General features: G+C 37.3%; 1 protein-coding gene across 1 annotated transcript in view; it reads right to left on the reverse strand.

Moving 5' to 3' along the window:
* Positions 1 to 17,119, reverse strand: part of POU6F2 (POU class 6 homeobox 2) — a 312,693-nt gene that overhangs the window by 42,987 nt on the left and 252,587 nt on the right. Inside the window, exon 6 of the mRNA XM_013955696.2 lies at positions 14,711 to 14,857. Coding sequence (XP_013811150.2) covers positions 14,711 to 14,857 — 147 coding nt within the window. The remainder of the gene's footprint in view (positions 1 to 14,710; positions 14,858 to 17,119) is intronic.

A 17,119-nucleotide genomic window follows, 5' to 3' on the forward strand; every position in this document is an offset into this window, starting at 1 on the left:
TATCTCATGGTCAGTACACTAAGTGCAGGTCCTGCTATGGACTTTGAAGTGCACTGGGTCAAGCCCTCTGTAGAAAGGCCATATGATTCTTGTGTTTTTTTCTTTTTTTTGGGCTAGTAGATGCCACCATCCACAGTATGAGAATTCCACGAGCAACTTCTGAACTACATTTATGAACAAAAGTAGAATATTTGGCATTAAATTAGAGGAAGTGCCTCCCCTTCTGAATATATGTAGTATTTGACAAGAAATACAATTTTAAATAATATTTGGTAAAACTGGAAATAATTCTGATGGTTTCAAAACCTTCAAAAGGTTGGTGATCAGTTTGGCTTAGATATGTATCTAAAATTATTTGAACACAGACTCCTTGAACTATTTTTTAGGATATAAATTCTTATGTGATAAGACTCTCTCATAACATTTTATCATCTACTGGTTTGAGCTGTGCTGGAAATACATTTAAAATGGCCCATGGTCTAAGAATTTAGCACTTCTCTTTATTGTCCTGATCAAAACAACAGAGTAAATGCCCAGAGAAATGTAAAAGTTAATCTGCCAAAGGGAGAGATTTCCTCCTGACTAAAGGCTCAAAGTTTTGTTTTAAACCAGAGGAACCTCAGAGACACAAGGTCTGGATTTGTACACGACTGATTTTTAAATAACAAAATGCCACAGACGGAATACTTAATCTTACTTGCAAGAGAAGCTATTGAACAGAAAGACCCTCCCTTTGCTTGTCTATCCATCATTTAGTTAAAGTATTCATAATGCTAAGCACATTTTAAATAATCCAAACAAATACCATTATCTTTGTCCATGGGATACTGCATCTCTATTTATCCAGGAAACAGAAACAAGTGAACAGACAAAACAGGTGTATAATTTTCACAAAAAAATCTGAGTGCCTCTAGACTAGTCCTCCAAACAAGGAAGGTCAGTCAACGCCAAGTGCTGTGCAGCCATCATTTAGTGCTACTAGGATCTGAGCTGCATTGTGAAAACTCCTGTGACTGCCACAGGGAATTCAACGATAATTTTATCAGAAGGACTCAAGTCCTATTAAAAATAACAGGTGTGCAGTATTATAAGGATGGAATTTATTTCACCTAATGTTAGTCAGATGGGAGCTAGGAGTCTAGTTGTAGATCATCATTTGCGTTCTCTCTATAGTCAATGGAGAGAGAGAGGAACCTTTGCAAGGTGACTCATTTCAGCCTAAAATACATTTCTGAGATCAGCGAGGTGTTTTATACTTTGAAAGTATCTATTTCTTTCCACTGAAGACAAAGGAAATTAAGCAACTACCTTAGACTTGATGCAGCCAAAGCTAATTTTTATGTGGTTAAAATCAGGAAAAATTAATTCAAAGTTAACAGTTTAATGACATGTAGATTGCTCAGGACCAAAGTCACTTCAAATATTGGCCTCCAGCCTCCAAGTCATTTGGAAAAGGGTTGTCTTTTTATTGAATATCAGAACTTCTCAGCTGTATGAAAAAGGAGGAAAAGAACCCCAAGAAAAAAACACAGCTGCTTTTTCCATGAGAGATGTTCAACTTTTCTTCCTTTATTTTTTTTATTTCCTTTCTGAGTTACTATTAAAATGAGACAAGGTTTTGAGAAGACCTCACAGTCTGAAAGGCTATTCAACATATGAACAAAATGAAACCTGTTTGACCATCCCTGTCTAGCACATATATAAACACGGAAACAGAGATGATTCACTTAAACGACTTTAACTTGGTTGGTAATATCTTGATGCATTTCACTAGGAAGGGTATAACTTACACACCTCTTAAAAGTAAGTTTAAAAAAAGGACTCAGAAATGACTGTGGACTGAAGATTTATTAGAAAGATTCCCTAACCATCTCTTGGAAGTCAAATTTCCATGTTCTGTACAAACTTGGTGAGAAATTGCCTTCTTGACGTGATGGTCATTTATCTCCCCTCACTGTGTGTTCTTTGAGGGCTCCTTTTGCATCATTTTCTGGGTAATATAAAGCCGATTTAAACATTTTTACATTTGTGCTGTTGCCAAAGACCATAGCGATTTAGTGAATCAGGCATGTATCATTCATGTTTGCTCTCTCTTTTTACTGCATATGATTTTAAGAGGAAATAAAAGGCACGAGGGAGCCAAGGGTGCAACTTGCCACAGTAAATGCTTTTTAGCGGGGGTCCTTTCCATTGATGAATCTGGTTATAAGAATTTGAGCTCGACTCAGTAATATTTAACATATATATTTTTATCTATATTCTGGAAAAAAAAGCTATTGTTGTAGTACATTTACTCATGAGATTCTATTTCCAAAATACAGGATGCAATATATTGTCGACTAAGGACTTTCATGTAAGCATAGCTCTAACTGTTCCTTGCTGTATATAACAGAACTGTGAAGACGTCTGAATAGGCAAATACTTATGTATATTACTAATAATACTTCTAGGTCAGCATTCTAAGGTTCAATTTGAAAGTATTACCCTCACTGTTTGAAAAGGTGACAAAAAAATTGTCTTGGTTTTGTCCTGTTCTCCCTCCCCATGCCCCATTAAACTTTGATGACAAAATAGTTTGTGACTGCAATTTCAGAACATTTCCGATCAGCTCTTAGACTTCATAGGATGAGAATCTGCTCAGGGTTCCCTTTGTCTTTCTGAATCTGATAAACTGAGCACCAAGTAGCTTGCTCCTTTTAGAGCTTTCTGAAGAAAACTTAAAAATCCCAATCTTGGCTTCTCTAAGGAGTCATTAAATATTAAATCCCACTCTCCAGGCAGGTTTTTTTCTTGGTCATTGTGGCAAAAAATCTCTAATGTGGCAGAGAAGAATGTGGCATTCTTCTCCAATGCCAGTTAAATGCTATTCTCATTCAAAGGTGAGAACCTTATGATCTATCTACCCTATGTGCCTATAGATACTTAGCTAGAGTATCTTTTGAGAACATCCGTAAACAACTTCTGCTTTTAATATTCTTATATCTATTTGAGAGCAATGTAGGTGGCTGTCTCTTACATGCATCCTTATCTACACAGATAAATGTAAATAGTATAGGGAAATAAAAATAAAGGTAGACACACATGGTAGGTGTGACTGACGGGATATTTCAGTCTATTAGAATTATGAAAGATGTACTTTTGGGTATAAATATAGACTATCCAGAAGAACAACATATAGATTTTAAATATACAGTTCTTGCATTGTAAGTGCTAATAATAATTGTGTGATATTGTAAGTATAAAACCTACACATCACACATCAGTAACTGTAAAATTAAAATTCACAGAACCGTAGTTCCAGATGCCACAATACATGATTTAAACACCTAAAAATGGAAGTCACCACCCAATACTTTGGAGGGGCCTGCAGAGGTGGTGTTCATCAATATGAGAGACACACAAGATGAAACAGGCAGCCCTTGCCATCCTGTGGGCAGGGTTTGTGAATCTTTCCCACACAGTTCTGCTAGCAAACCTCAATTTTCTTGATCATTTAGACACTTGACTCTGGTCTCTTATGCAGATCACGTGGTATCTTCGAGCAGTGAAGGGGCAGTGTGTATCACCTAACTCCCACTTCACAATCGATGACCACTATTTATACCTTTGTGAGAAATCAAACCCTTAGAAAAACACAGACCTAGCTTTATTCCCCAATTAATAGACTGTAACTCATGACCCATGTAAGATCATTATTACATTCCTCTGATATTACACTGGAAATAGATTTAAGGTAAAGGGGAGCAGCATGGCATCTTTCATGGTAACATGAGAATATTTAGTTTGTTTTCAATTGTGACCAGAATAAAGGCCTAGGCCCCAGAGATTCAGGGGACACAAGCATGTCTCAAGACAGGTAGTTAAAATGTTTGTAATTTGAGGTCACTGTGGGCAACTGCAGAGAAGATCACAAAATTTCAGGTAAGCTACAGGGAACCCAATATCCTTTTCAAACCGGCCCCAAAATTTAGAGACCATTCCATCATCTACCTTTCATTTGCTTGCCTGTCTTGGTCAATGCAATGTTGCTTTTGGGTCTCAGAAAACTGGATGCTGGTGAGGATGCCGATGTATATTTAGCTGTATATGCGTCTACACGTGCATGCATTCACGTAAGTCAGAAGCAACTCAGCTGAAGAAATGCAGGCATCTACTGCTATTTGAAATGCCTTAGGATATCTGAGACATCCACACAGGATTGGCATGTATGGCATAAGACTTGGACCATTATTTTTCTGGATTGGCCACAGGAGGCCTGATGGAATATTGTGCAATATCTAAAACAGCACTAACCACCTATGTTTAAGTAACTGAATCTCAAATATAGTGGGGTGAAGAGCTGATGCCAGGAAATGAAAGTGGTAGAGATATAGGAAGTAGAACAAGAAGGAAGGAATTGGATATGTCCAATAAGTTTCCATGTGGTTTTATGCTCCCACTTACAGAAGGAACCAAAAGAGCAAAACCAGGGCGGGTGACAAAGAGCTAAGGCCACTAAAAAGAATTGAGAAGGAAAGAAGAGGGAAAGTTTAGAATGCCAAAAAGTGCTGATTCCCCCTCAAACCTAGCGCACTGAAGGAGTTTGATACCATCTTCTCTTCACTTTGAGGCTGTCTGTCTATCTGTGCTATCAAATAAGTCATATCTCGGCTTAATGCACAGCCTGCAATGAAGGGAGTGGATTAGGCCTCTGGAGATGATGACTAACAAGTTAAAATTAAACTTTTTTCAGTTGGGCTGCACTGACCTATTTATACCTATTTATATTTTCTTTGTTGCTAGCTAGCTTTTTTTTTAACATTACAAGATGTACCTGGCCTCTCTCATCTCTCTTTAAACTGTCTCCCTGATGTCCTGATCACTCTCTGATCTATTTCTCTTTCTCTTATCTGCTGGGTGGATGCTAATATGACATATCCAACCTCTAAAACAAACCATTTATTCTGAAACTTGGCTATGTCAGAGTATCTGATGCGTCAAACATTAAAATGAATGTATATTTGGATATTGGGTACATCATGTCTTGATATTAAATTATCTCCTGAAAAGTGGATTGATTTTTAAACTGGCAGGATATATATATTGCTTCCTTGAATCTCTAATACAAAGCTAGACATGGGGGGAGACTAAGAAAGGTTCCCTATGAAGCACAGACAGAATAGCTCAAGGGATATGAGTGTTTTCTTAATATTAATAAATTCTTTTTTGTGCTTAAGGAAAGAGATTCTGTCATTCTCTGCCATTATTACATGACAATAATACATTAATCTTCTATGAGAAATGCTTATCCTAGAGATAATATTTAATTAATGTGTAAAGAAAGAAGTTTAAGTGAAAAAGGTACTTTAAAAATCATATATATTTAATAACATTGGCATAGATATTTCAAAGTCCTTTTTTCTTTTTGACATCTGGGCCATTTGCATACATACACACTCCAACCTAACACTGTCAGTCTCTGAAGAAAAATGACAAACTGAGATATACTTTTAGAAAGATAGACTGAGCGTCCATTCATGTTTAGGACTGTGATTTTTTTCTGCTTGAACTTTCCCTGCCACTGTTCACAGATGCAGCACACGTGAAAAGACATAGCATAATTCTCTGTAATACTCTGGATTCAAACCAGAAGCCAGACAATCCTTTCTCTTACAGAACAACTCCCGCTTAATGGGTCTGCATCTGGCTGGCTATATCATTGGGGAACACTGCATGAATACAACACAGTTGTTGGCTTACCATCAAATGAATCAATCAAACACTTCTGCAGTTGTCTCCCTCTTTTTATGAGGACTGCTCAGGGAATACTTTTTATTCTTTTTCAAATTCTTCCCAAGATATTGCTAAAATATCCAGACTCCTATTTCTTTGAAATTTCAAACAAATATTGACACTGCTGCAAACATGGGATTTGCATGCAAAATCCCCAGATTTCAATTCCTCACCTGTATTTGTAATACTTTCATCTATCACACACACATGTCAAGACTGAAACTCAACAAGAAAGCTCAATGGCCTTCATTTGTTCATGTAGACTTATGACTTCTAGGAAATTCCAAACCTTTCCCCAAAATAGCAGTGCAAGGAGTCAAGGACCTTGGGGATATTTACCATTGTACATTAACTTCCACTTTCAACAGAGTCATCTCCAACTGGCTTTTTTTCCCATTTGCCCAAATAGACCTTCTTGGTTTTTTCTGACATCAGTGCCACTTGAGCAGAAAGTTATGGAAAGTCAAGTTCTGACAATGGAAAACAACATTCAATACATTTAAATTAGATATAAAGTCTAAATAAAACTTAGCACTAAGTTAGGCGAAGAACTATAATCTAGTTTCTAAGAAATTATCAAGCACATCTGGAAAGACAACTCAAACATTTACTCTCCAATTTGATCCACTATTTCCTCTATTTACCTACAGACCTCCTACACTCCAAAATCCAGCGCATTCCCTCAGGAGAAGTTTTAGACAGTCTAGAGGACTGTCCCACCTTCAGGGATGGTCTTGGATTCCATTCTATTGCTAGTTTCTCGTAGAGCAGGATTTCTGTCATCTCCAGTTGAACAATGATGGGGCCTCAAGTTGTTCTCAATTTTGGACCTCTTAAGGGAGTGCAATGATGCAATATTATTGAGCATCAGCTCACTCACAAGCAATTCCCACTGCTTGGGAAACATCAGTAATACGGAAGGCACATTCCTCAGCAGCATCTGTGTGCGTCCGGTCTGTCCACTGTTTAGTTCAGCATCATCTTAAAGAATTTTCAATCAATCTGAAGACTTCAGTCTTTGCCTTCAAGTTCCTCTGTAGTTTGGTTCCTAGGAATCTAAATGGCCACCTAATGCTCCTGGAGGAAGGCTATAACTGACAAATTCAAATGTAAGAACCTCCACAGAGCAGAAAGATTTCATTGACTGTGATGTGTGCCACTGGTGACAACCATGCAAATTTGGCACACTGTTAACCGTGTCACAATGCTGAACAGATTATAAGAGGGGTAGGTGTTTCTTTTAGTTACTGAATAGTTTTCACAAAAATGGTAAAAAAGTTGAACTAATAGTTTGGTTTTCTCCTCCAAGGAAGAAAAATTAAGAAGGCATTGATGAAAGGACAGGTACATTCTGTATTTCTGACTTAAGAGATTCAATTTAGATCAGTGAATAACATTTTCAAAAGTACCTTACTGCTTCAGGCTTTTAAGCCTCTCTTCAAAGTGTATCTGCTCCACATAATACAGAAAACTACTAAGACCCCAAAGCTAGTGACAAATGAGCTAGATCCTATATCACCTTGTTGAGAAGCAGGACTAATTAGTCCAGCCGTAATGCTGTACTGCCAAGGTTATATGGCTTCCAGGACCTGTGCTAGCATGGCACTGGCTGTGAAACATAAATGTACCAACTCCTGGAGTTTGTTTGCAAAGTTCTGTTACAGTGTGCATGGCCATGCCTTCAGGCACTAAGAATCCTAATTCTGGCTGAAGGAAACTCAGGCTTCTACACATATAAGTTGCTTTTGAAAGTAAGACTTAGGCACATCTGAAAAAATTTACCTCAGAGCTACAGAGCCTTAGTAGACATCCAGGCAAGAGGTTATAAATCTCAAGTGTGAAGCTTGGTACTCAAAGTAAGATTTGTTACAAGCTAAATGAAAGAAACTTTGGAGGTCTTTTTGGATATATGCAGATTGTTTAGAAGCTGATAGGGATTTCAATATGGAATTTTCTTTTCCTTTGTAAATCTGGAGACTTAAGTTGTGATCCAGTATGGAACCAGTATGCATTTTCCAGTAAGGAGAAGTTCCACGCTATTCTCAAATAATGGTGTTCCCCTTGCAGTTTCTATTTGCAACAAGTATGATTTAAAATATCAACTCTCGTCTTGGGGATTTTTTGGTAAGATTGGAGTCTCCCCCACCAAAGGTTTGACTTCAACTCATCATCTGGTCTGAACTACTCCTAATACTCATTTTCCTGAAACTTGGTGGTGCTTCTACTTTAAAGCTGGCCTATTTGTTCAAGCAGGTTGTGATTTGATCATACTGTGTTTCTGCAAGATTTTTACAATGGATGGTTCTTCGGATAATTAGTTTTTGAATATTTTTTACCCTATCCTTTTTTTTTCCCTTTCCTGTGAGAAAGTTAGAATCCCTTCAATAAATATGATGGCACCACTGTCATTCTGAACACCTTTTTTTTAACAGGGGCTAAATGGATATCACTTCTCCACGTTGCAGATGGCAACAGTTCTAAACTTCACAACTCTGTTTTTAAAAATGTGGATATTGAAAATATATCAGTGATCACTGCCTAAAATAGACAAAACAGAGTAGCAGGCTCTTTTTGTTGGTATAAATTAGCATCACTCTCTGCTCCTGTCCATTTCAATGAAACTAATAATCTACATGACCTGAGAATTTGGTCCATACATTTTTACATTTATGCCACTTTGGCTAAAATTGAGGTTGGATAAATACTACAGTAAAATAAAGACATAGTCAGCAAAGTATGAATCAAAAGACAAATATTCCTTTAACAAATTCACATGGGATGCAATTAAGCAAACAGCCTCTTTGATGTTTAAGCTGTGGGGGAGGAAACAACTGGAACAATTCTTTCCTTACAATTGACCTTTCCTCATAATATGTGGCCCTTCCTGCAAACAGCAGAACTACATATATTCAGCCCAGTGAAAGTGTGAAGGGAGAGTAATAGAGAGTAAGACTCCACCTAGCAGAAATTTAATATATCAAAATGGAGGTCTCCCAAAACAGACTCTCCTGGCAAATTGTTTCCCAAGGAATGTCCTTAAATACTAGTATTATTTGAGTGTTACAATCCCCCTCGCCACCCTCTCCCTTAAAATGTGCCTCTTTCATTATCTCAGGCTTGTCATAAGATATCCTTAACGTATACTACTGTCGATACTACCAATTCAGATTCTGTCAATCTTAGCTTTAAGAAGACATTGCTAGCCACCATTTTAACCACTGCTGTTTAGATTTTTGTGAGTACTGTTATATGCTGTGGTGGCTATAATATTAGAAGTTACTATAAGTTAGAGCTGGGTAGCTGAAACAGATGCAAATGTTAAGAGAAAAGCTAACGGACATAGCACACTTGGAGAATAGTATGAATTGGACATGTTCAGAAGGAATTTAAGGGGCGTTACACATTACATGGCTTTTGGCCTCCTAAACTTCCTGCAGAATTAAAAAACCTAGTGGGATCTTGCTTTTAAATCCTATGAGGAGGTACACCTTGCATTCCCTTTGATGGCTGACAATTTTATTGGTTAGTGTAAACAAAAACTAGGCCACATACCAGTTTCTTTCTATCTTCTTGGAGATGACTACTGATCTGCCAATGCAAACTTTGCATAGCTCTGTACATCAGTCTGTAGCTGTCAAGAGATTCTTGCATCTTTGGTTCAAGAACACTGAATATTTTAAAAACAACTTTGCATATACATATTCATTTGCTGTTCATAACATACTGGAGGAACAATTGTAGTGTTGAACAACAGGGTAAAAAAAGCAATGCATTAGTCCCTTTGGTCTTATCTACATGAAAAATTATACCATTGTCATTGAAAATATACTTGATAGTGATTTAACTGAAATAAATCCCTCTTAAAATATTCATTCCAGTATTAGAATCTTATTTTGATTTAGCTGAAACCTGCTCAAAATGAGCTGAAATGAAACTGAAACAAACATTTTTAAAAATAAGGCTCTCCACTCAGTATGTCTTACTAGTTTAACTAAATTCAGTTAAAATCCTCCTTCGAATTAAGTTAATTTCCATTTGGAGGTGAGATAGCCCCAGCTTAACGTCACCAGTACAAAATGAAAATGCATCTTTTCCCATACTGCTTTGTAATTTGCCTATCCTTCAAAAGGAAGGCAACTTGTCTCTGAGAATGGAGCAGTCCTAGCACCATGGTCAATACTATATTTTCCAGGTTGTGGCCTCAGCCACTTTTAAGTAAGACAAGACAGCTGCTAAACTCAGAATAATAAACTCAGTTTGCAAGTAATTCTTGACACCAAAAAAAAAAAAAAAAGGGTTACAGAAAATTGTGAAAATAATAGTACCTCCATACACATATGTAATACTTGGCAAGACAGAGATTCCCTTCTGAATGAGAGATATTTTAGTGCTTTCCAAGCCAGTCTGTAACAAGGACAATGCTATTCTTTTAAATACTTTTCCCTGTTTTTATTGCACATGACATATTACATTGTACTGTACAGGATGCTGTGATGAGAAATTCCCTGCTTATTTAATTGTGATACTTCAACGAATTTGAAAGGGAGTGCTTTATTTCCATTTCTTTAATTTACTAGTTCTTTAGCTGATGATTTTATTAACCCTTGTATTTGAGAACTGATGCTTAATGAAAAAAGAAGAAGAAAAAAAGGCCCTTGGCAGTATTGTGAAGGCCTGGAACTGCACTTTAATAATGAGGGATAGAGCTATGGCTTTTGCTGATGGCTGTGATCAGCTCTGTGACCTGATTACATCGCAGAGTGTCAGCAGCTGAGACACTACAAAAAGGAGCGCATCCCATCAAATCTATCTCCATTGTAATCACTCTCACTGCTGAGAGGCTTGTTAGGAGCGGAGGATCCATCAGGCCTCATTAGCACCATTTACCATCAAGGAGCTCAAAGAGCAAATGTGTAACCTCTCATCAGAATAATGAGAACCAAAGTACTCCTATTATCTAATTGGATCAACAGTGCCACTCTCTCCATTTGGTTTTCCGAGCTACTTATGGATTACAGCTCCCCCAAATTAGTTATTTTTGTTAATTGTCAGGGTGGAGGTGTGCCCACGGTTTTCCATATACAGAAGCTTTTCACATCTAAAGAGCAAGGCACAAGCACAGTGAAGACTGAGTTCCTTGGAGGGCACTCCTAGATTATACTGACACTATCTCTTTTAAGCTCACTGTTAGTTAAAATAGGTACTGTACAGTACCACTGTACATACACTGTTTTCATATCAACCGATGAGAAAATAAAAAGTATTGTTCTCTTTTAACCATCAGGCAGTTCATAATGCCAACTCTTATCATGACATCTTCTTACTCTCTATGATAAAACTAGTTGATTAGTTAATTGCTGAACTCGGATTTTTTTTCTTCTTTCTTAAAAAGCTCGCATTTTTCCAGTAAAGAAACTAAACTGGCTGAAGGGCTCAGCATCCACAGTTAAAATGTATTTGATCCTGCTGAAGTCAAGAGACTTAAATGAATGCAACTGATGACAATTTAGCTCTATGTTTTAGTGAACTAGAAAATTGGCTTGCAGGTAGCATTTATAGAAACAGAAGCATCAGCCATGTTGCCATATTCTTAGTGATTCATTTCCTTATGAAGATTAAGAACAACAGCTAAAATGCACATATCATATACTTAATACACATAAAGACACCCAAATTCTTTATGTTTTCTCTTATTCATAATAACAGAGCAAAAAAAGAGAAATTTCTGATTATTACATCTCTGACTAATCCAGGGGCAGAAATGGCACTAAGATCCTGGTGTGAGGGCAGACTGAGGCTGAGCAGGTGGACAGCTTCCCTTGAAATCAGTGTGTATCTACTGACATAGAATCTAGCAGTTCTCTTACCCTTGCCTCTAAATTTAAGATATAAAAGTCCAGGCCTGCAAACGCTTCCTGGAAAGTGCTGAGGGCAAACAGAATATAAGCAGTGTTACATGAGCCAATAGCTCTTCATAATATGCCTGTGAAAATGAAAATTTGATTTAGAGTCCTCTACCTGTACTATATCAAATTAATCAGGTGATCTTGACATATTATTCCAATGGATTAAATCTCTTTGCTACAGTGGTCTTGGGGAGCTCTGGTATTATGGTTCTTATTGCCATTCAAAGGAAAATAAAAATCATACCATCTTTGTGAACACAATAATTAAATTAATAACAACCATTTATATAGCATATTTGTTAATACATATAATTTTATTATTGTGATTGTAAGAAATCCTAGGCTACTGGGAGTTAAGGCCACACCACGTGTCATTTAAAAAATCATTTCCCTAAATTTGCTGTAGGATCTTGGATTTGATCTACAGCTTCATGTCTCCAGAGATTACTGATCACCATATATTTAGCCAGACAGATGGACACTTACAAGCCCTGACTTTTTACCAAGGAGCAGCGTAATTATAAAGATTGCACATACAAACAATCTGGTAAATCAACCAGCCTTAAATATGCAGGAGGGAGTTTTGAGTGTCAAACTTCTGATTCTTTGAAGGGGGCAATTTTCAAAGGGCAAATTCTTAACATATTGTGGAAATTCAGCTCCTTAACAAGTCCAAGTTGATCACTCAGAAATGGAGGCATCCAGAATTACTATTCACTTACAGTCTCAGTTTTGAAGATACATACCTTTCATTTCTTGTTTAGTTGCTATAATTTCATTAATTTGCAACAAATGTAGTTTAATTTTGGGAATGTAGTTTAATTTCAATGCATAATCCTGTTTTGTAGGCAGATGCGTGCTCTAAACAATACATGCTGAATATTAGAAAGACGGGTGTTACATTACACATTTCTTATCAATATTTATCTATATTGTGGTGAGATCTGCAGTACTGATTATATACCAAGGAATGTTTGTAAAAACAATTAATAAAAAGACAGCCCTTATTTAAAAGAGCTAAGCAGACAGAGATTCTGTAATTTTATCCAACAATAGGGAAAAATTCTTCCTTTCTCCTCTCTTTCACTGCAACCTGTGGAATTATTGGATTTTATATTATGTATGGAATAAACAAGGAGTATTTCAGCCCGGCTGAATCTATAGTTTCATTCAGTGAGATAGTCACAGTAGCAGATCTTTAAACATACAATGTTTGTCCACACTTTGCTTACGTTTTCTGTGGAGAACTTGTAAAGGGAAAACGACTGGAAAATTAGCCTGGCTTTATATCTTCAGCTCTTACAATGAACATCTTTGGTGCCAAGTGCCTCATGCGAGTGGCGACTGTGAACCATTTCTGGAGCACAGATATAAACAAGCAGGCTTCTAGGTGGAGCTGATCTGACTATGAGTTATAGGTATTATAACCAACTTTTCTTCCAAACCAATACCCCATCCCTCCAGAAATCTTAATAGGCTTTTGAGAGCCTCCATTTAAAGCTGGCTGCAAAAAATGATCCTTTGATGAAAAGGGATTGAAACAAGGGTTAAAGTAGACATTGAAAGGTTATTGTAGAGGGCACATTGTTCATACAATCCTCCTTTAATATGTGTGGTGTGCACCTGCGATAAGATGATTCATTAGATAAGGCCTCACTTTGACAAGCTCCATCGTTCAACCCTCGGGGTAGTGATGGAACAATTCTGCACCCACCCAGTAAATATAACAAGGTCAGCATTTTTTTTTCTGGGACTTGGATGGGGATAGCAAAGCTCAGGATGCATCTTTGTTTATGTGTTATGTTAAAAAAAGGAGGAGATTCTCTAAAGTGATGCCTTTTATTTTATTAGTGGGCCAAAACTGAAAATACAGCCCCTCTTCTAATTAAATAACCTGGTAATAGAAAACTACCAAAAAAAAAAAAAAGTTCATTTTTTTTCACCATACACATTAAGAGTAGAAACTAAACTTCAGATTCACATTCAACCCAAGCTGTATTATTTCAGCAAATGCTTACCAGGGCCTAACATCCACATAAGCACTTTGGATATTACTGTATACCTAATTTGTAGGATTTATAATAATGTCATATAAAATTACTCAGTTACCATTTCCAGTCTTAAGTTACATTACCAGATTTGTTACAGTGACTTTACACGAAACGAGCAGTTGTGTTAATTTTATTCCTGGTAACTGGAATAAAGAATGACAGTGGCCACAGTTCTGAAAGGTACTTAAGTATGTTGCATCAATGGAGTTATTTACATATATAAATTCAGGCACACATCTCTCTGAATCTTATTAAGACCAGAACTGAAATAGTTTATAACAAATAAACAGCTCCCCAAACACAGATAATGCACAATTTCTGTTTTACATGTATCATAAACCTTGTTCAAATTTCTATCTGGAAATTAAAAAAAAAATCCCAAAGTCTCCCAAATTCGCATTACAGCCTGTCAGATTCATTGCAAATTACTGAATTTGGTTAAATCAGTAAATGAGTAAGCCACCCCATTAAATCCATCAAGGATACCTTATCACAATTTAAGCTTTGCTCCCTCACTTAGGAAATTTAAAATCTTTTTATAAATGCCTCACAGTGAAGTAATAAAGAAATGCTATAGCTTGCAAAAAAAAAAAAAAAAAAGAACAAGGAAAAGTATAGTCTTAACAGTACAGTAGCACATTAATATAGTTCTTTGTCATTAGGCCGTTATCCATGGAAGGAGTATGAGAGTCAGTAGTGACCTACACACATTTAAAATACCATGTTATTACATTATCGTGATCTCTTCAAAAGGCTGGATTAAAGAAAGCCCCAAGCCCTTTCTGGCTTGAGAGTGCTTTGTAGCACCTCCTAACTTCTTCCCAGTTCCCAGATTTTCCATTTCTTACCTTGTCTGCCGAATCAATATTTATTTATCTCCAATATGTGCACTTTCAAATTGCTGTCAGACAAGCGGAACTCATTTTTGTCCCAAGATCAGCCTGCCATCAAAATTCACTGTTTTGCCCATCTTCGACTCACCTGTCCTTGTGCATTAGTGACGAGCTGACCTGTGACCCCCTGAAGGCTGGAGAGCGCGTTGCCAAAGGCCTGTGAGCTGGCTATGGAGCCCATGGCTGCTGCCGCTGCAGCCGCTGCTGCTTGACTTGCTAGGGGATTATTAACCAGCTGGAAAAAAAAAGAAAGACAAGATCATGGTAAAGCCACTGATAAACACAGGAACGCAGAGTGCTAACTGGCAAAGAGAAAGGCGTTTGTGCTAACAAGGAGCAAAACTCTGGCTGCTCCAAGAGCTTGAGTAGTTTTGAGAGGTTCTTATTTCTGAGGCGCTGGCCTCTTTGACAATGAATGGATTTAAAAAATCCAAAGGAAATTCCATACAAATATTGAAGAACAAAACTCTCTTTTTCCCTTGTGTTCTTTGATTCGGGGGGGGGGGGGGAGTTATGCCTGTCTTGTTTCTTTAGGTGTAACAGCCTAATGCCACAGGTATAGCAGCTTAATCCTGCTGTTAACAGAATTCAATGAAAGATTAGCATGTGTTTTGAACAGGATTGGGATATTTGCTTGGGGATGCACTTCAGAACAGAGACTATTTAGCTAATGACCCCAGAAATGAGAAAAACCCGCAGCTCCTTTCAATTTATATTGTCGAAGAATTAACATCTAGAACTAGATAAATCACAGCTTGGAACTCAACCCTATGATTAACTTCAGTGGAAATCAACTGAAGATTCAAAATTTTCCTTTGCAAAATATGAGAGAAAGGTCCTAAGAAACTTGCTGTTTCTCATCTGTGAATGACTAATTACTGGGCTCACATAAAATTTTCAGGCAGGGAGTCTTAACATGCACTCTAGGGTGTTCTATGTACTTCATATACAGCATTGAGCCCACGTGTGCCTTTCACCTTAGGAGACTACCTGAATCCCACAGAGGACCACTCACATCAACACTTGGGTTTATAAAACATGTGAAATGGTTGTTCCCCTGTCAGAATCAAATGTCCTCTGGGAGATGCCTTGTTCACCGGATTATTGTGAAGTTTATATTTCCTCATCCTTTTCTGAGAGTGAAGAAACTTTGAACCATGTGCACAGAGATGACAGTAGAGAAAAAAGCCAGGAACTGTCACTGATACAGCTGCCCCAGTAACAATCACAGAAACTGAGTTCAACAGAGTGACAACATAGTTTAGTATGGCTTGGCCCCCTAACAATCACTGCATATAGCAGGGCTTGCAAAATGCATAGTAGTGTGGGCAGAAGTTTGATAGAAAAAAGAAGTCTGGGGGCAGCAAAGACACTTTTTCTTATGTTTATGTAAAAATGCTGAAGCTAACTCAAAAAAGGTTGACATTTGAGCTGAAATTAGAAGAAGTTTTAAGTCCTGAGATGATAAGTGAATTTTCAATCCTGTGGAAATGGAGAGTCAGACAGGCTCCACTTCAAAATAGGTTATAAATAATTAATCAGTGATTAGTAGATGTTTTAAGCATGTTACAGATATGAGTAGTGTGTATGTTATAGATGTTTAGAAGCCCATCAGTAGAAGATGTCAGATATGGTTATAATCTATGCTTATAAGAAACCTACTTGTCTGTTGCACATTATGAAATCCACAACAATTGATTGGTCATACATTAAAACATCTATTAATCATTTATTAGCCCTTCATGAAGTATTTATAAATGGAACCTTGATATAAAGTGTTGCCTAAAGGGGTGCCTTGGGCACATCCAATCCCTCTAGAAATTGAAAAGTAAATAACTAAATAAAGATTAGTAGCAATGCTGGGCAGAAAAGATGACATTGTTGGAAGAAATATTTTGATTTGGAAAGAATTGTTATAGGAGTCTCCAAAACCAGGCTGCTGCACCTCATGGTAAGAAAACCAAGCAGATATAAAACACAAAGGGAGAAACTGCAATGACTGCCAGGCCAGTCTTTATTAGCAGTGAAAAGCGTAGAGGTGTGCCTCATGAATAAGGTGAAGATCTGTCCCTGAATGTACAGCATACACAATTCCCCTGACTGCACAAGGTGCCACCACCAAATGTAGGTGCTTCTACTCCTCAGTGACTTCAGGGGTATTGCCTGAGCACAGCAGTATAATGTCAAATAACAAACTTCGAAAATTCATCAGTTTGCTGTTCAAAACAGTGGAATATAAGTAACTTCATTATTGGTCAGATTAGAAGCTGGTAAACTCTGCCCTTCACTGCACCCCTTCATGGGCAACACTGGGACTTCTGTAATCACCTTGTAGCTGTAAACAGAGAGAAGACAACAGCTGCAGTGAAATTATATGGTTTTTAGAAAAGGCCTTCAGTTGTGTTGTAGGTCTTATTAGGCACCCACAAATTACCGCATCTGTTATTTGGCATCTAACTGTAGGTATAAATAAGAATCTTTGCACAGCTATCTGACA

Source organism: Apteryx mantelli, chromosome 2, assembly GCF_036417845.1.
Source record: "Apteryx mantelli isolate bAptMan1 chromosome 2, bAptMan1.hap1, whole genome shotgun sequence".
NCBI classification, from domain to species: Eukaryota; Metazoa; Chordata; class Aves; order Apterygiformes; family Apterygidae; genus Apteryx; species Apteryx mantelli.